This window comes from Sorex araneus, chromosome X (genome assembly GCF_027595985.1).
Source record: "Sorex araneus isolate mSorAra2 chromosome X, mSorAra2.pri, whole genome shotgun sequence".
In the NCBI taxonomy this organism is placed as follows: domain Eukaryota; kingdom Metazoa; phylum Chordata; class Mammalia; order Eulipotyphla; family Soricidae; genus Sorex; species Sorex araneus.
Window position 1 is genome coordinate 108,512,730 of NC_073313.1, and position 20,755 is coordinate 108,533,484.

Consider the following 20,755-nt stretch of genomic DNA (forward strand, 5'->3'; position numbering starts at 1 on the left):
AGCTTTAAAATCTAATGCCTTCTAACTCCCAAGAATCTCAGAATTGGGGTTAAGAAGTAAATTAGCAGACTGTAAGACAAGGCAGAATGTAAAGGAGGCCACAGGAGAAGTATAAAATGCTGTGAAAATTAGGATGAGAAAGAGAGCCTTTAGTTGGGAGGGTGCATGTCCTGGGCTATGAAGGGTGGGTAGACTTTTTACAGGCAGAGTTTGTGACGAATATTCCAGGCAAAGATTTCCAAGTTGAGATGTAGCTGAGAACACAGAGTCCATTAAATGGAAGAGTTGAAGAATAACATTCCAAAAGTAGGTTGTATCCAGATCATTGAGAACTTTGAAAGACAGGCTATGGTGTGAGGACTTTATTTGGTAGGCAACAGAGGTGAGAGTGTGGAATCCTTTGAGGGATATTTTTAAAGTAGGGAAACATTCACAACTGTGTGATAGTGATACCGATGATATGTAGGGTGGAAAATATAGGAAAAAGATTCTAGAAAAGATGAAATGAAACTCAAAATGCAAGTTACAGCATAAAGATCATATACCAGGGCACACAGACTTTAGATATTTGCAGACAAAGGACCTGTACATGACAGTACAGAAGTCTCAACAGAGTATTTGTTGTTGTTGCTTACTACCTAGTACAGTGTCTATCAAGTAGGTCTTCATCAAATATTTATTGGATGCAATAATGTAAACTGCTCCTAATTGCAGATTAGAATCTTAAATTACAAAAAATCCAACTGTTGCTCTTTTAGCAAGTATTTAAAAAGGATATAGGAGAAATAGTATATTGAGAAGGTTCTTGCCTTGCTGGTAGCTAAGCATTGTTTAATCCCCAGCACCAAATAAGGTCCATTGAGCACTTCTAGAAGTGACCCCTGAGAGCAGAGCCAAGAATAAGGTCTGAGTACTGCCTAGTGTGGTCCAAACACCAAAAAAAGATTGATAAGTAGGCCATTTTCTGCTACCTCCTCCTCTTGTAGAAGTTGAGGTAGACTGGGCTAGAAAATCGCATGAAGAATAGAAACCCAAAGCTCAAAGCTAAAAACACTAGTTTTAGGGGTAACACAGAGATAAAGGGAGGGCCCATTAAAAAGTCTCTTGCAGACAATTAAAAAAGAATTTCCTTATATTTAGCGAGAGATAACAGGGAACCCTAAGAAGGTAGTTATGGGGTCTCCTAACTCCACCAACCCATAAAACACTTTATTACAGTTATGTTCCATAGACACACATGTTGCAAATTTAGCTTCAGAAATTATTTTGAGGAGAAGGCTTGATGGGAAAGGGGGAGAGCTAACAGGAACAAGAATAAAACAAAGAACATTATTCTCTATATCTAAGAAAAGTCTATGGTGGTGCGCTGTTATTAAAACTCACATAAATATGAATATGCATCAATTTATTATTATCATGCACATTGATGGGGTTCTCCGTGCAAAATTTTTTATTCTCACAATGCTTGTCTATTTTTTTCTTCCAGAGTCACTTAACTCCACAAATATAACTTACGATACTTTTGTCCTTAATGGAGTTTAATGAAGGAACATAAATAGGAAAATTTATCATCCTAATGATGATAAAGAGGATGTTCAACACTGCTGTAATTTGAGAGGAAAGATAATAAACCCATAATTTGTTTTGAGAATGAGAAGTTCCCTGATCAATAAAGGTGAGCACAAAATGAAAAGCTTTTCTTTGGTCAACAGGCACAGAACCTGGACATCTGATAAGAGTAGAAAAAATAATTAAGATTCCCCTAAAATCCCAGGAATTTTTATTAGAGACTGTTATAGACCAAACAGCCAATCCCTACACCAGAACTTCTCCCATTGTAAGTTTTTTCATATTCAAGTAGAAATGGAGGCTGCGGAAGAGAAGGATTTATGCAGGGTGACAAATAATGTTAAACTTTTGCAGAAGGCAGGTGAGTTGCAGTAAGGGGCATGTAGAGAAAAGAGAGGAAGATGAATTGGAAGAAAAAAAGAAACTGGGAAAGAAGTTCTGGTTAAACTGTGGTCCACAAACATTCTGGTAAAAGTTGCTCCAACAAAGCTTTTTCAGATATAAAGTTCACAACCATATATAAAAATGGTGTTCATCTCTACACAGAATCACCTGGTGGAGCTATCAAAAATGATTATTCATGTTTAGGTCCCATCTCCAGGGATTCAGAGGAAACTGGGTTTTCATGTACTTTCCAGTAGTCTCTAATTAGAAGCCAAGGTGGAGAATCACTAACACAAATTATTTTCTGTTTTGATTTGAGGGTGGTGGTGTGTAATTTTAAGAGTACTGGTGCTTTTACAGTCATCCCCCTGAAGAAATTAAAGAGGCTATTTGAATTTTGTAACTTATAAAAAGAGAGAAAAATATATTAGTGTCTTTGTTGGAAGTGAAATTGGAGCATATCTTTTAAAAGCAGCTATAATGATTGCGAGTCCTGAATTAAGCACCCAGACTTATGGATAGTTGATCTATAACAAAGGAGCTAAGTATATGAAGGAAGTCTCTTCAAAAAATAGTGTTGGAAAAACCAGATGGCCAAATGTGAAAATATGAAATTAGAAAAGTACATCACAAAAATAAATTCAAAGTGGATTAAGGATTTTGAGATTAGACCGGAATCTATAAAATACATTGAAGAAAACATTTGTAGAAATCTCCAGGAAATTGGATGCAGAGGTGTCTTTGAGATGACCATGGAGGCAACAGAAGCAAAAGTAAAATAAACAGGATTACATAAAATTAAAAAGCTTCTGCACAGCAAAAGAAATGCAAACTATAATTGGGAAACATTCTACTAAATGGGATAAAATATTTACACACAAAACATAAGACATAAAACATATATCAAAGACCTTTAAAACACTTATTAAACTCAAAAACAAAAAATCTAATAACCTTATTCAAAATGGGGAAACGATATCTGTGTGTATACATATATATAATGGCATGTTGTATTGTATTTTTATGTATATATATAACATGTATATATATATAATGGCCCATCATTGTTACTGGTTTTCGCATATGAATCTGCCACGGGGAGCTTGCAAGGATCTCCCATGCGGGCAGGAGTATCTTTCATCATAAAATACATTAGTTCAATATAAATCCATGCACAAAAATCTCAACAGACTGACATTAGGAACATTATCAGAAACCTGAAAGAGCCTCCAATGTGGCACCGTTGGGAAGGACGAGTAAAGAGTGACTTCTAAAATCTCAGGGGTAGGACGAATGGAGATGTAACTGAGACCGCTTGAGAAAATCGACAATCAACGGGATGATGATGATGATGATGGTGATGATGATGATGATGATGATATATAATGTAATGACATGCATCTTTAAGACAGTACAAAATCATGTAATTTGCCACAACATATATGGGCATTTGCTTTGGGTTTGATCTCTGGTAATCCGTATGTTTCCACCCAAGCCTGCCAGGAGTCATCCCTGAGCACAGAGCCAGGAGTAATTCCTGAGCACTGCTAACTATGGACCCAAACAATAAAGAATTAGAAAAGAACAGTTGTGAATAGGCAGCTTGAGAGAACATCAAGATGAATTAAGTAGAAGGCATCAAAAAATTATGCTTTGTTTTATTCTGATCAATATTTTGCTGTTATTTTGCTACTTGAAGTACTGATAAATATCTAAGGTTTTCAACTCTTTTCCTGTGTTAGAACATATACACTATTGAAGAAATTCCCTTGAAATGTATGTCTTATTTGTTCTGAGGTCTTAGCGTGTTACTGACAGTGGTGGTAAAATGTTCAAAGTTCATAAACGGGATTACAAAGTGCTTCCAGAATACTTTTCATACTGTTCTATAGTCTTGCAAGATTTTAGTATTGTGAGAAACATGATAAAGATTTCCTCAAATGATCTACTAAAATTTTTTCTATGAATGTAAATTTTATTTAGTTATAAATTAAAAATAAAATTATATATTTTAAATGTACAATGTGATGATATACATAGTGAAATAATAACCACAATAAAATTATCATGTCCATTACCTCATCTAATTACACCTTTGATGAATATACTGAAGATGTACATTTAAAATCTTCAAGTTTAAATTTTTAATAAATTATTTTTAATTATAATTGTCATCTTATAGTTTAATTAGAATAGTCATCTAAATATTTAGAACTTATTTATCTTACAGCTAAAATTTTTGCTTTATGAAGTTTAATTTTGAATACAGTTGCATAAAATATACTATTGATATGAAAAAATCATTACTGGTAAATTTTAAAGATTTCTCAAATTTTTATTTGATCAAAATGTCAATAAATCAATACTGAAAATGTATTGTCATTCATAACAATATAGGGCATGTAGAAATTTATTTTACAAGTGGTCACATACATGTATAGTGCAGGTTTATAAAACATGGTTCTTGAGTTTATATTGAGAGTGATTTTGTATGACTGAAACCCAATCATGAACAACTTTGTAACTGTGCTTCTCACAATGATTAAATAAATTAAAATTAGAAAAAAAATCAAAATACCCTCTGCCAATAACCTATTTTATATTGTTCTTAAATCTTATCATGTTATAATCATCAGTACATTGTTGGATAAAGGAGTAATTTCTAGTCAACAGTGATTTTATACTTAAGCCTAAAGTATAATACAATATATCTCAATGTATATTGTATGCCCAATTGCAGAGTGTCTAACTTAAAAAATACATAGCACTGTCACTGTCACTGTCATCCCGTTAATCATCGATTTACTAAAGTGGGCGCCAGTAAAATATATATATATATATATACATATGAATATATAATGTGTTGATTTTAATTTAATTTAAATTCATTAAAATTGCATGTAATTCTGCATGTATTATTACAAAATAAGATGTTCAATTTGAAAAATGTCTTCATTATGTCTTCAGGTATACACCTCCATGAGGACATTATATCTTAGTCACTAGTAACCTAGGTCTGTATTTGGGAGGCTCCAGCCAGTTTTCCTTCCAGTTGATGGTTTTGACAAAGAATTTTTATGTTTCATATCTTTTTTATTCTGAAATCTTTCACGATTTTAATAGTAATTCTTTGAATAATCAATGGCAAGGAGGAGTCAGAGTTTGGCTGTTGTCCAAAACAAAATTGGGCTTGATCTTTTGTTCTCTCTCTCTTCCTCCTTTCCCACCCACCAACTCTCTATCCCCAGATGATCTCGGAGGACAAGTTCATGTGAAATTATTATTTGGAAATGAAGCACAAACTGTTTCGGGGTTTTATAAAGGAATAATATTTTAAACCACTGTTCCTCTGTTCCGGGCACTTCATAAATTTGGTACATGGAAGATTCTCAGTTCATCTGGTAAAATAAACCAATGCTTCAGTAGAATTGAGGTTTTTATGGTTCATTCTATATAGGAGCATTCTATAAAGGAGCAATCTACTGAATAGAAATGTACCCTTAAGGTTGTCTTTTCTCCTCACATATTGAAAATTCTATATGAAAAATATGTTCAGAAGGGACTCTCATGCCTTCTATTTTTGTCTGCTCAAGTGCAATGAGTAAGTTTGAAAGCTTTCTCTAAGATTTAGGAGAAATTTATATGCTCTAACAACACTGGTAAAAATATCTCAAAAAAATTCCCACCCGAATGCCGACTGGTTCAGCCCTTCTGGAAAACAATATGGACAATTCTCAAAAAATTAGAAATTGAGCTCCCATTTGACCCAGCAATACCACTGCTGGGAATATATCCCAGAGAGGCAAAAAAGTATAATCAAAATGGCATATGCACATGTATGTTCATCGCAGCACTGTTTACAATAGCCAGAATCTGGAAAAAACCCGAATGCCCTAGAACGGAGGACTGGTTGAGGAAACTTTGGTACATCTATACAATGGAATACTATGCAGCTGTTAGAAAAAAGGAGGTCACAAATTTTTTATTTAAGTGGATCGGCATGAAAAGTTTCATGCTAAGTGAAATGAGTCAGAAAGAGAGAGACAGACATAGAAAGATTGCACTCATCTATGACATATAGAATAACAGAGTGGGAGACTAACACCCAAGAACTGTAGAAACAACTACCAGGAGGTTGACTCCATGGCTAGGAGGCTGGCCTCACATTCTGGGGAAAGGGCAACTCAGAGAAGGGATCACCAACTATAATGTAGTCGAAGGCCATGTGGGAGAAGGGAGTTGCGGGCTGAATGAGGGCTAGAGACTGAGCACAGTGGCCACTCAACACCTTTATTGCAAACCACAATAGCTAATTAGAGGGAGAGAACAGAAGGGAATGCCCTGCCATAGTGACAGGGTGGGGTGGGGGGAGATGGGATTGGGGAGGATGGGACGGATGCTGGGTTTACTGGTGGTGGAGTATGGGCACTGGTGAAGGGATGGGTTCCCGAACTTTGTATGGGGGAAGCATAAGCACAGATGTGTATAAATCCGTAACTGTACCCTCATGGTGATTCATTAATTAAAAATAAATAAATTTATTAAAAAGAAATTCCCACCCATTTCACTCCAAGTTCCACACCCATTCATTTACCTTGTGTTTACTAAATGCCTACGATGGTTCATGCTTTCCCTTACTCAAGATGATACTTATTATTCAAATCGTATCCCACAATATCTCCTAGTTTTAAAACAAAGAAAATATTTATTTATAATAAAGTGGAACCATCTGGACATTTTGGTCTACTAGGTGCAAATATTTGTTTCTAAAGATAGGTCTTGAACTTCTCTGAAAATCAATAACTATTTCAAGTCCCTCCATTCTGTACCTGACTTCTTTTGCCACAGGAAGTAGAGATTAAGTCCAGCCCTATCACTAACAGTTTAGGAAGGAGAATGAGGTTGAAAGATAAGGGGTGGAATTAGGGATAATTACACTCTAAGACAGAATCAATGATAAAGGCTAATTAATAGAATTACCAGAAAAACTGCTACAATAGCCACAAGAGCTTAGAATTAGTAGGTAAGATTGCCAGTTTAAGATGTTTAAAGTAAGGGACTCCTAAATATGCTTTAGAATGGCAAACAGTTGTCAGTCACTAATTTAGCCTCTCTCAACTTCCTACTATAATACGAAATTGGGACCAAGAAAAGGAAATTTACATGAAGAACATGAAGGCTGAAAACTCTTTTAAGAATTTGGAGCAAATGTATTGAATACAAAGAAAAGTTTTATGAAAAAAATCTTTCTTAAAAATAAATAAAAATAATATAAAACAAGCAAAAGCATCTTTCTTTGGGGTCTACAAACTTAGGAAGTTTACCCTTCCTTATAGATGTGCTGCATTTTTTAAAATTTATTTATTTTTTAATTAGTGAGTCACAGTGAGGATACAGTTACAGATTCACACATTTTCGTGCTTGTTTTTCCCTCATGCAATGTTTAAAAGCCCATCCCTCCACCAGTATCCATTCTCCACCACCCATGAACCCAGTATCCCTCCCACCCCCAGTCCCATCCCCCCCACCCCACCCCACCTCTGTAGCAGGGCATTCCAATTTAATATCTCTCTTTCCTTTTGGGTGTTGTGGTTCCAAATAAGGGTATTGAGTGGTCATCCTGTTCAGTCTCTAGTCCACTTTCAGCACACATCTCCCTTCCCGTGCAGGATCTCCAATCACATATTACTTGGTGTTCCCCTCTCTATCTGGGATGACTTTCCCCCAGCATGTGAGGCCAGCTTCCAAGCTATGGAGCCAACCTCCTGGTATTATATACTACTATTCTTGGGTATTAGTCTCCTACTCTGTTGTTCTATATTCCACAGATGAGTGCAATCTTTCTATGTCTGTCCCTCCCTTTCTGGTTCATTTCACTTAGCATGATACTTTCCATGCTGATCCACTTATATGCAAAGTTCATGACTTCATCCTTTCTAACTACTGCATAGGATTCCATTGTATAGTTGTACCAAAGTTTCTTTAACCAGTCATCTGTTCTCGGGCACTCGGATTTTTTTCCAGATTCTGGCTATTGTAAACAGTGCCAAGATGAACATATACGTGCAGATGTCATTTCGACTATACTTTTTTGTTTCTCCAGGATATATTCCAAGAAGTGGTATTGCTGGATCAAATGGAAGCTCAATTTCTAATTTTTTTGAGAATCGTCCATATTGTTTTCCAAAGGGGCTGGAATAGTCGGCATTCCCACCAGCAGTGGAGAAGGGTCCCCTTCTCTCCACATCCTCTCCAGCAGCGATTGCGTTTGTTCTTTTGGATGTGTGCTAGTCTCTGTGGTGTGAGGTGGTATCTCATGGTTGTTTTGATTTGCATCTCCCTGATGATTAGTGATGCAGAGCATTTTTTCATGTGCCTTTTGGCCATTCATATCTATTCCTTGGAAAAGTTTCTGTTCATTTCTTTGGCCCATTTTCTGATGGGGTTGGATGTTTCCTTCTTGTAGAGTTCAACCAGTGCTTTAAATACCCTTGATATCAACCCTTTACCAGATGGGTATTGGGTTAATATCCTTTCACATTCTGTGGATTGCCTTTGAATTCTGGTCACTGTGTCTTTTGCTGTGTAGAAGCTTTTTAGTTTAATATAGTTCCATTTGTTTATCTCTGTTTCTACTTGATTGCTTAGTTCCTTGTCATCTTTGAAGATACCTTTAGCTGCAATATCGTGAAGGGTTTTGCCAACCTTGTCTTCGATGTACCATATGGATTGTGGTCTGATGTTGAGGTCTTTGATCCATTTTGATCAGATTTTTGTGCATGGTGTCAGGTCAAGGTCTAAGTCCATTCTTTTGCATGTGGTTGTCCAGTTATGCCAGCACCATTTGTTGAAGAGACTTTCCTTACTCCATCAAATGCTGCATTTTTATGATATGAGTATTGCCTTCCACACTATAAGCCATCTTTCCACACTCATTCAGAAACAGCAATGTTTATCAGATACTATGATTAAAGAATAAAGCAAATAGAAATCATTCATCTCTTAAAGATGTTGGCAAGCTTGTGACACACAAGTCAAAAGCCACATATTTGAATATATGGAAGCATAATCTAAACAAGAATGATATTTGTATTAGTCATTTTATGTCCTCTATAAGTACATATACCCTCAGTATCCATGTGTGTGCACTTAATTTTCAAGACCCCTGCCTTATATCCAGTTCCTGCTGAGAATAATTCCTAAGCCTTTAGATACTCTTTTAATCTTATCCAATATAAAATTAATTCATGCTCACTGAAACACATCACATTATACAGAGGATTAAAGTAAAGGTCAAATTGAAGTAAATTTCAAATTAAGATGCCTTTAGGCATCTTAAAAGATGAAACACCACTGACCAAGCAAGAGGAAGTAATGACTAACAAATGGGACTGCATTAAACTAAGAAGCTTCTGCAACTCAAAAGAAATGGTATCCAAGATACAAAGACAGTCCACAGAGTGGGAATAATTATTTAACCAATACCCATCTGATAAGGGATTAATATCCAAAATATATAAGGCACTGGTAGAATGTTAAAAGTAAAAGACCTCCAATCCCATGAAAAAGGAAAGATATGAACTAAAACTTCATCTAAGAAGAAATACTAATGATTAAAAGACACATAAAAATTCTCTACATCTCTAATTATCAGAAAGATGCAAATTAAAACAAATATCATCTCACACCAGAGAGACTGGCATACATAAAAAATAACAAGAGCAACCAGTGCTGGCGTGGATGTGGGGAGAAAGGGACTCTTCTTTATTGTTGACAGGAATGCCAACTAGCCCAGCCATTTTGGTAAATAATATAGATACTTCTCAAAAAGCTAGAAAATTTGAATTTCTATGACCCAGCAACACCACTTCTGGGAATATACCCTGGAGGCCTAAAAACACACTTCAGAAAACCCATCTGCACTTCTATGTTCATTGCAGCACTATTCACAATAGCTAGAACCTGGAAATAACCCAAGTGACTGAGAACAGACAACTGGATAAAGAAACTATGGTACATCCACACAATGAAATACTACACAGCCACCAGGAAAAATAAAGTCATAAAATTTGCATATTAATGAATGGACATGGAGAGAATCATGCTGAGTAAAATGCGTCAGAAGGAAAATGACAGATATAGAATCAATTGAGTCATTTATGTGATATAAAAAAAAACACAATATGAAACTCAAGGACAGTGAATCAAGGACCAGGAGGGATGGTACACGACTAGAAGATTTCCACAAGTGGTGGTGGTGGTAGGGCAGCTAGAATAGAGAACGCTCCATTATGGAAAAGATAGTTGGAAATGATCACTTTGAAAAAACTGAGTGCTGAAAGTAGGTAGCACTGTAGCACTGTTGTTCCTTTGTTCATCGATTTGCTCAAGCAGGCACCAGTAACATCTCCATTGTGAGATTTGTTGTTACTGCTTTTGGCATATAGAATACATCACGGCTAGTTTGCCAGCCTCTGTTGTACAGGCAAGATACACTCGGTAGCTTGCCAAGCTCTCTGAGAGGGACGGAGTAATCGAACCCGGGTCGGCCTCATGCAAGGCAAATGCCCTACCTGCTGTGCTGAAAGTAGGTAAAGGGACAAATATGATAACCGTTCAGTACATGTATTACAAAACCATAATACCCAAAATGAAAGTGAGAGAAGAGAGATAGAGAAATAAGCAAAATCCCTGCCAAAACCCAATCATGAGCAACTTTGTAACTTTTTCTCATGATGTTTATATATATATAAATATATACATATATGGATATATGGATATATGTATATACAGTGAAATTCTACCTTTCCACTTTACCACTCTGAACTGAAATGATTGCTTTTACCACACTGATTAATAACCTTCCATATGCATTGCATCCATGCTCATACACAATTTTTACAGAAGGATATGACAGTATAAATTGTTTTCTGCACCTTGTTTTGTTTACATAATATATTGGCAATCTCTCCACTTTAGTATTTTTGATTTAATACATCTGTAGTAACAATTGCACAGCATACCTCAAATTTGGTGTGTTTAATCAAGTCTTTCTTGATAGACATTTGATAGACATTTAGACTGTCTTCATTTAGTCTACTTTTTTTTTGGTCACACCACCTGTGCTCTGGACTTGTTTCTGGGTCTATTCTCAGGGATCACTTGTGGTAGTGCCAGGGATCAAACTAGAATTCACCAAAGGCAAGGCAAGCATTTTCACCCCTGTACTATATCTCCAGTCCCTATCTGTTCTACTCATATGATATTATTGCTGCATTAAATGCCCCTGTGAAAATGATTTGTTCAAAGGTGTGATAAATAACTCTTAGTGTGTAAGAAACATCTTTGTTTATCCTGTGCACTTTTATAAGTCCTTTCATGTGATAGAGCCTTAAATGGATCACGTACCTGGATTTTAAAATAATATTTATATTTTGTTTATATTTATATTTTGTATATTTATATTTTGTTGATTGCTTAAAAATACAAAGGAACAACAAATGGTATTACTGTATGTAGAGAAAGATTTATTCATGTTTTATATTAGCACTAAGAATGATGATATGGTGAAATGTTGTAGTGTCAGAAAAGAGAATCCAGCTTTCTACCTTTCCTTTTTCAAGCTGTATGACTGAGTATCAAAGGCTTAAGAAGAGGGTTTATGTATACATATCCCAAGTACTTCTCCCTATAGTATGGTCTGACACAGCAGTTCCTAACCTGAGGTTAGGGTTAGTGAATTATCTGCCTCACAGAGGACAAAATATGAAAAACTACAAACTTCTGATCTAGGGAGAGGAAGGCTCTTAAAGGCTGAGGTTATAATTTTTTTCTTTTGTTTTTGTTCATGCCCTTGCCCCAGTGCACTCAATTATCCAATGGACTTAAATATTTACAGGTTGGTAATGATGCTATTCAAATTTCTGAGGAAAAGGAATAAAATGGTGTTAGATACGGGTTCTTTTATAGATATTCTGGGATAACAGCCATGGGGAGAGGAAAAGTTGGCCTGGTGTTATGGAGTGTTGAATTATTTGAGCTATTCTCACTTACTGCTTCTCTGTTGGCAGGCTGCCGGAAGATATCACCATCAGAATGTTCCCACGACAATTCTCCATCCCCTATTTATTAAAAAGAAATAACAAAAGAATCATACATATATAGGGGAAAATATAACCCTTATGACACATAAACATCTTTGGTTCTATAATCTCAAAGTTCTCCAGACATTTTAGCTGTTGTAGCAGTCCTTCAAAAAAAACAACACCTAAAAACTTCTTTGGGTGTGCCTCATTTTTCAAAACAACTATGAAGAAAGAAAGTTGCCACTTTCCGAAATAGATCATCCAGGACCTGTCTTAGAGATTTTGGGAAATAAAAAGGAAAACAACCACTCTCCACCTTAACAGAAACATCATCATCACTTTTCCTTATTTAATGCAAGTGACAGTAAAGTATTTTACAGGTGATATTTAACTTGTGTTCAACCTACCCCAAAAAATCAGAGTTTTAAAGATTTGGTCTGTTGTGGTTTGTCAATTTTATCACTATTTCTTTAAGAATTTACAGCCTGGTTTGAAATTTAGGGTAATACTTGCATAACCAATGTCTAAATTTTTTTTCTTGAGGCACCTTTCTTCAAGTCTGTATAGTTTTTTTTAAGAGAAAATTCCTATCATGAAAACAAAACAAAACAAAACAGATACACATATTTATCTGCTGATTAAAGAAAAAGATCCAAGAAAAAAACTACTTAACTTACTGCTTATATTATCTATACCAAGGTTACAGATAGAAAATGCTTCATGTTAGAGATGTTTCATCACTCTAAAGGAGTACCACTTATGTTATGTTTATATACTTATATCTGAGAATGCTATAGCACAGCGGGTAGGGCATTTCCCTTGCACGCGGCTGACCGAGGTTTGATTCTTCCTTCCCTCTCAGAGAGTCTGGCAAGCTACCGAGAGTATCCTGCCCTCACGGCAGAGCCTGGAAATCTACTCGTGGCGTATTTGATATACCAAAAACAGTAACAAGTCCTACAATGGAGATGTTACTGGTGCCTGCTTGAGCAAATCTGTGAACAATGGGATGACAGTGCTACAGTGCTACACACTTATATCTGAGAAAAAAACCCATTATCAATTCAACTAGATTAATTCATGGGATAACAAGAAAGAAGTATAAGTACTCAATATTTTATTCTTCTTCTCCCAAATTTTCAAAGTTTAAATAGTAACATGTTACTTGTTCAAGCTTGTGGTAGTACTATTAGAGAAAATTAAGTTATAACATTAAATTTTAAGGGCCTCCCCTCCGCTGAGATGTGACCCCGGGGGCCGCACGCATGTGCGGCCCCTCTGCAGCTGCACGAGCGTGAATCCAGACCCAGCTGAACCAAACTCAACATGGGCAGCTACTTGCAGAATGTCTCCAGCCTGAGAACCAAGCCGCGACCCCATGCCCGCCCAGGAGGGGAAAGGTATTTCTCTCTCTCACCTGTCCCTTCCCGGGGATGAAGGGCAAGGGGACTGCCATATTATGACGACCACAGACAGGATTTACAAGCTTGCAATGATCCAATATCCGGAAGAAATCTCCCTGGACTTAGTTGTTAACGTACAGAAATCCAAAACCGCGCAGCCGCTACGGCAGCCGCGCGACCTCATTTCCCTTCACAACAGGTCTGACTCTAGTGGGGTGCTCCTAACAATAATTGTGAGGATTGTGTTGAAAAATTGAATGTAACCAAATTAAATAGAAAGTAAAGTGAAATTTATCAGTTATAAGGGGGGTTGCGGGGGTGGGCGGGATGGGAGGCGTACTGTGGGTTTTTTTTTTTCGGTGGTGGGATATGGTCACTGGTGAAGGGATGGTTGTTTCAGCATTGTATGACTAAGACTTAAGCCTGAAAGCACTGTAATTTTCCACATGGTTATTCAATAAAATAAATTTAAAAAATAAAAAAATAAAGTTAAACAAAATTTAAAAAGAAAAAAAAATTTAAGGGCCTGCTAAAGACCTCAAAATTAGTGTGAAAGCAATTATATAATCAGATAGTGATACATAACACTATAATTTTAGTTTTACCTACTTCAAATATATCTTTTGGGGAAAATTATGAATTCTGAAGCTTTAAATGGTTGCTATGCTAATTTTCGATAAACATTAATTGTATAATTATAATATTCCATTAAAGAATTAAAGAACATTAGTATATTCCCATCTAAAATTCTCTGTAATTAGCCCCCATCTCATCTTTACTGAACACCTACCTACTACCCAATTATGTCAACTACCACAATGGGAAACTTTTAACATCCTTTTTTTCCATTAAACACATGTTTTTTGTTCTTGCTTCCATGTTTTTTTCTCTATACTCATCTTAAATTACCTTCTTACTTCCCATATCCCAAGCTCCTTTATGCTTATAAAAGCCACTTTTCTCCTGTTCAAAGCATTCCTCAAACAATGAAAATATTTCCAATAAAGGACTTAGAATGCTGCAGCCTTAGGGATGTACCTGACTTTAAGAAGAACTTTGACCAACTGCTCTCCTTATCAGATAGAGAAATTTAGGCTTAGAGAGGTTGAATCTCTACATGTAACTTAGTCTCTAAAGGTAATTGTGTAATTCAAAGTTACACAATGAATTAATGCATATTGAAATAAAAACTTTGGACTTCTTTATTCTCAAATAAGTATATCCAATCCATATGGCATAGTTATTATTTGTTATTTGTAGCTATACCACCATAATATATCTTTGTGATTGACATATAGCAGTAACTCAATAAATAATTGTGAAATGAAACTGGGAGCTCTTCTATGAACACATAGTTAAATTTGTGAACACATAGATAAACCCCTTGTATTATTTATTTAAGCAATTTTGTTTATTTAGCATTAATGATAATGTAAATTTTGGGAGGGCACCTTCATACCTCTCTTTGTATTAGCCTCACATCATCCACCACAAAAGTTCTAGTGTCATCTCATGATGAAAAATTTTTCCAGGGAAACTGGGAACATTGTGGGGTGGAAATGTACACTGGTGAAATGTCGGGTATTGGAACATTATATGACTGAAATCCAAACAGAAACAACTTTGTAACTGTGTATCTCACTGTGATTGTACTAAAAAACTTAAAAGGATTGTTTAAGACAATTATTACATGCATTTTTATGTAAATTTTTGTTTAAATATATTTTGTCACATATTATATAACAATGCAGTGCAATTGAGGCAGAATAATACAATTTTGGGAAGTGATTGCTGTGTCAATTAAAAAACTATAATTTGTATCTTTGGGCATTTAACTTAGTTGAAAAAAATTTAAAAGTTTTTACAAATAAGAAAGTTTAAGGAATTTTTAAGGGTCCATATTTAATGATTATACAGTTCTTTGAAGATTTGAATATATATGTTAGCAATGTAGTCATATTAAGGTGTTTTATTTGTCTTGTATTAAAACATTAACTTCTTATTAAGATATTATCTGGAGTATAATATATGTAAATATGCAAAACTTTGGTATTATAAAATAGTATGAACATAGACTTTGTATGTAAATAAGATGATATTTCATGAGATTACAGGACAATTTTAAGAATATCCCTCAAAAAATATTTCCTCCTTTCACTTCTTTTTCTAGTAACTACCATTTTTCATGGATTCTGAGTTATTTTTGCTGTTTCTTGAAAATTCATTTGTTTTAATAGTTCACTGCATGCATATAAATAACACATACTTATGATAATAAGTATCTTATTTCCTGACTTATTTAACTTTGTATAATCACCTCAAATTATATCTTTTTTTTGCCCTAAAGTTCATGGTTACATTTTTTGAAAAAGTAGTTTAAAAGTTTGTTATAGCTAAGATCATGTGTTTACAATAGTGTTGACATTAATGGTCTCGGTGCAGTTCCCTTTTCTCACCACTATCAAAGTTCCTAACAATCTCTACCTGTGCACCATCTTTTCCACCTATTCCTCTCAACCTAGAGTTATGTTTGTATTTCACTTAAAATTTCTAAGTAGTACTCTATTTTGCTATTATCCACTAAAATTCACTTCTAAGTAGGATTTTTCCTATTTTATTCACTGAACCTAGAATAATACGAGATATGTAGTTAGTGCCCATTCAGTATTCGTTAGATGAATGAATGAATTAATACTGAACATTAACTACAGTTTATGGTGTTAAATATTTTGGGAGACTGCCTTTTCTCCCTGAAGAGACTATAGATCCCTTGAACCACAGTCCATATCTTAGATATTTCCCCATATCTAAAATTGAAACTAAAAGAAGAGGAAAGAAAGCCATCTGAGTCCTTACCCTCAAGGTATTTACAAGTTGGTTGGAAGTAAAGGATATTAATACGAAAATCAGCCTACACATAGACACACCCAGCAGAATCTTGAAATACAAATGGAATTTATGTGCTTCGGTGATATTATGGAAGGAGTAGTTCTATATAATCAAGGAAGTCTTCCCAAAACAACTGCTAATAACTGTAAGAACTAATACATTTTAAAAGCTGATATTGGGTTATAAACAAAATTATGTTAAAAGAGGATATTTCAGCCAAAATAATGGGCATTTATAAAGCACTATATTTTTTAAAACAAGTTGCATAATAGAGGCAGAATGCAAGGTGTGGTTTGAGAGGTGAGGCAGGAGAATGGGTGCGGTAAAAACAGAAAAGGAAAAAAAAACAGTGAGGAAGGGAAGAAGGAGAGGAGACTGTTGAAGTAGAATAGAGTGGTAAATAATTGCCCTGTGGACTTCAAAAACTGTCTGAAGAATTGACATTTGATATGGTTACAATGTTTTTGTGAAGGTACCTATGGTAAAAAAAAATTATATTTATAGAAATCTATCTTGGTAATGAACTCCTTACTAGTTGAGGAGCAAATGAAATTTATAAGGTCAACCAGGAGGATCTTGAGGTATGTGTCACAGAACATGAGGATTTGTGAAATTACGGGAAAAAATGGACAAAACAGATGATTGCATGGAGGAAAAACTGTTTGGCTCCTGCTGGAAGATATGGCAGTAGAAGAGGGAAAGCAAAGGAGAAAAATAGTATAAAATGATTCTAGAGTTGCCTTTGACAGTAAGTGAGTGGGGATAAGTTTGAATCTGTTTTTTCTATTTTATCTGGCATCAGTGTGTTTAAATTATGTTCCAAACAAAAGAGATCTGAAGCCAGAACAGATACACCAGTGTCCTTCCTTCCTTCGTTCCTTCGTTCCTTCGTTCCTTCCTTCCTTCCTTCCTTCCTTCCTTCGTTCCTTCCTTCCTTCCTTCCTTCCTTCCTTCCTTCCTTCCTTCCTTCCTTCCTTCATGTTCAAGACTTACTGCTCACTCTGTGCTCAGATATCACTTCTAGCGGAGTTTGGGGAGATCTAAATCAGGTTGGCCATATGTAAGGCAAGTACTGTACACATTGTACTATTTCTTTGACCCTAGAATGTGATTTTCAAGCTCATTACAAGTAGTTGAAAGAAAACAAAGAATTTAAGAAACGATAGAATAGCTCTCTTTATCAAATGTTCTTTTAAAATGTATATTAGACATTGCTTTGGGTATAAAATGTTTACTCTGTATGGCCTTCTGAGAAGTACAGATTTTGCATTTAGATACTAGGATCTTAAAAGGGTTTTAAAAGAATATTTTAGCTAGTTACACATTGGTCAGGATTTGAAGCAATTCAGAATCATATATTCCCTATTAAACGTGCAGGGATAAAAGAGGGCAAACAGACTGAGGCAAGTGAGTATTAAGCATGGGGGTAGTTATTAGCCTGTAATACACATTGAATAAATGCATTACAACCTGTGTTTGAACACCCAACATTTTTTGAAAGTTAAGTAAATCTACTTTTGAAGTGTTTCACTTGTGTGTGGACATTATCACAGCAGCATCAAGGAAACATGTTCCTGATCACGCTCCTGTTAAGCATTCTGTATGCACCTAAACTCTGGACCAATTGTAGCAAGTTGTGTTTGAAAAATTTTGCCCTCTAAAAGAAGACTGCAATCAAAGTTTAACTGTGATCGTTATATAATCAATTTGGACACTTAACTGATCTTCTATTTTAACTCAGGTCTAATTTATTTGCTACTTTATTTTCCATAAAAGTCAGTTGGTTTAAAGTTTATTTCTCATACTCTGCTTAAATAAAATCTGTACAGTTAATACTTCTTGTCCGTTTAGTAATGTGTCATTTAAGTCTAGTTTAAGTGAATAATTTTACTCTCAGTTTAGTGTTCATCTTACTAATGACATTACAGAAAAAATGATGTGTTAAATGTATCCTACTCTTTAGGTTCTCAAAAATAATCCCCCTAAGCGAGGAGCTGAGATATAATGGGTGAGATGCTCGCTTCTTACATAGTTGACCTGGGTTTGATCCAGGGACTGCAGATGATTCTCTGAGAACAGACAGAAGTGATCCGTGGGCACAGAGCTAGGATTAAGTCCTGAACATAACTGAGTATGCTCCAAAGTAGAAACAAGCTATTACTTTGAATATATATATATATTGAAGTATGACTTTTTTCAAGTAAAAACTGGTAGCACTTCTGTTGTCTTTGAATTTCTAAAGTCATTAAAGGACACTTTAATGTGAAATATTCTATATGTAACTGCTAAAGCTTTCATTGTTTTAGCTATTCAGTTTAATTTATGCAAAAATTAAACTGTACTTTTCTTCTTAGATGCTTGCATTTTGCATGGATAGAAGTGATTCTATAGGGGCTGGAGCGATAGTACAGCGGGTAGAGCATTTGCCTTGCACGCGGCCGACCCGGGTTCGATTTGCAGCATCCCATATGGTCCCCCGAGCACCGCCAGGAGTGATTCTTGAGTGCATGAGCCAGGAGTAATCCTGTGCAAAGCCAGGTATGACCCAAAAATTAAAAAAAGTGATTCTATAGCTCTGAGCAGTCTTATGTATAGCTGAAAAGGTTTATGTATAATCTCAGATATAACAAAAATGTCTAAGAACCATCTTCTTAATCTGGGTTTTGACTTTATATGCAAGCCACATACCCTTTTATTCAATTTTGTTCTAAAACAAATACGTATAACTTTGTTATCAGAAAATGTTTGACTTGTATACTTATTTTATATACTTACATGCCCGAGTCAACGTAAATGTTTCTCAGGTGGAAAGAGGTTATGAGTAAAAAAAATTAAGTAACTCTGACCTGAGAGACAAAATACGTAAAATAAAAAGTAAGTACTGCAGCCCCTAATAACCTGTTTTTTCCCCTATATTTTCCTGATTCTCTGGGCAAATTATCTTGAGAATGAGGTTTCTTCAGCCAAGAGAGAAAACAAAATAATGATTCTAATGGAGACAGATGGAGTCCAATTAATTTCAAGAAGTAACAAGATGTAATTTTAACCAATCTTAAAACCAAAAAGAAAAACAAATCTAGTGTACTTTATGTCAAACAATATTCATTTAACCTTAAAAAGCCACATGTTGTTTATTCAAACCTCACTTTTACTCTCAGTGGTACTCTATGGAGCTGTAATGGTTTGATTTTTGAGTAATAGGAGAAATGGAGAACAAGTACTTGAAAAATTGTCAAGGGCTCAGATAAAATTTAGATTGCTTATAAAGCTCGTTGCTTCCATTAATCTAATGTAGGCTTATTTAGGTCACAGAAATAAACGTGACCCTCTCAAATGAACAAAGTGTGCAGTGAACTGATGAGATATCCACAGAGATAAACCTGTGATGGCAAAACAACGCCAGCATGTGGCCAGTTCTGAACAACACAAGATATCATAAATGGATGCTCTTAAATCCAAATTTATCTGGGATAACCCCGTTTTATGCCTCATTTTGGCAGGCACAATTATTAATATTTCTGTTCTCTCTCATATTTTGGTTTGTTTGATAAATTATTGGTCACTCAAATCATAAGGCAAATAAAAATTAAATGAATCCCTGAGACAAAGAAGGTGATTTCTGTGAAAAGAAAACATGAGACCTCTAGTTACAGAGAAACAAATTGAACTCAGAAGAACCTGAGTAAATTATTTAAGGGAAATTTTACAATTTCAGGGAAAGCAGTAGAGTGCAGATAGCAAGGGGTTTAATAAATCTCCCTAAACTGTTTGCTATGTTCCATTGTGGGCCACTTTATTAGCCAGAACCCAGGATCCAAGTTGTACACGAAAGAAGCAGTGATAATCAATGATACCGGAGGCCTTGCCAAATTTTGAATTCTAAAAATTCTGTTGAAAAGGATACAAGTGTGCTAAAATTTGAGTGAAATTTTAAAGAACACTGATATTCAAAGTATATTTGGTAGTGCTCATAATGTAGCATATACAAATTTGTAGCATAATGATGTACACCTAAAATTTATGTTTTAAAATGATATTACTTCAATAAAAATTTTAAATATTTTATTAAATAAAGCATTTTGACAGAGATAGTCTTGAAGAGTGGCTTGGAAAATGGAGACAAGGAAGGGTGGAAGGGAAGGTGACAGTGATGGTAAGATTGGTGTTGGAATTAAGATTTCCCCTCTCTCTCAAAAGTATTTTGTTTTGTTTAATAACTTATGTGGTCATTCAAATCATAAGACAAAATTTAAATGAATCCCTGTAACAAATTATCATGAACATCTCTGTAAACCATAGTATTTAAATAAAGTGGTGGAAAAAATAAATCATTTTGTTGTGCATCAATATAGACAAAATTTTAAATAAAATATGATTGAGACACAATAAGATATAGACAAATGGGGGAACTTCTGAGAGCAGCAG

The 20,755-nt window shown here is 35.1% G+C and overlaps 1 protein-coding gene across 2 annotated transcripts in view; it reads right to left on the minus strand.

Moving 5' to 3' along the window:
* Positions 1-20,755, minus strand: part of CHRDL1 (chordin like 1) — a 153,003-nt gene that overhangs the window by 21,675 nt on the left and 110,573 nt on the right. For both annotated transcript variants that reach the window (XM_004606302.2, XM_004606301.2), the window contains exon 7: positions 12,007-12,074. In XM_004606302.2, coding sequence (XP_004606359.2) covers positions 12,007-12,074 — 68 coding nt within the window. The remainder of the gene's footprint in view (positions 1-12,006; positions 12,075-20,755) is intronic.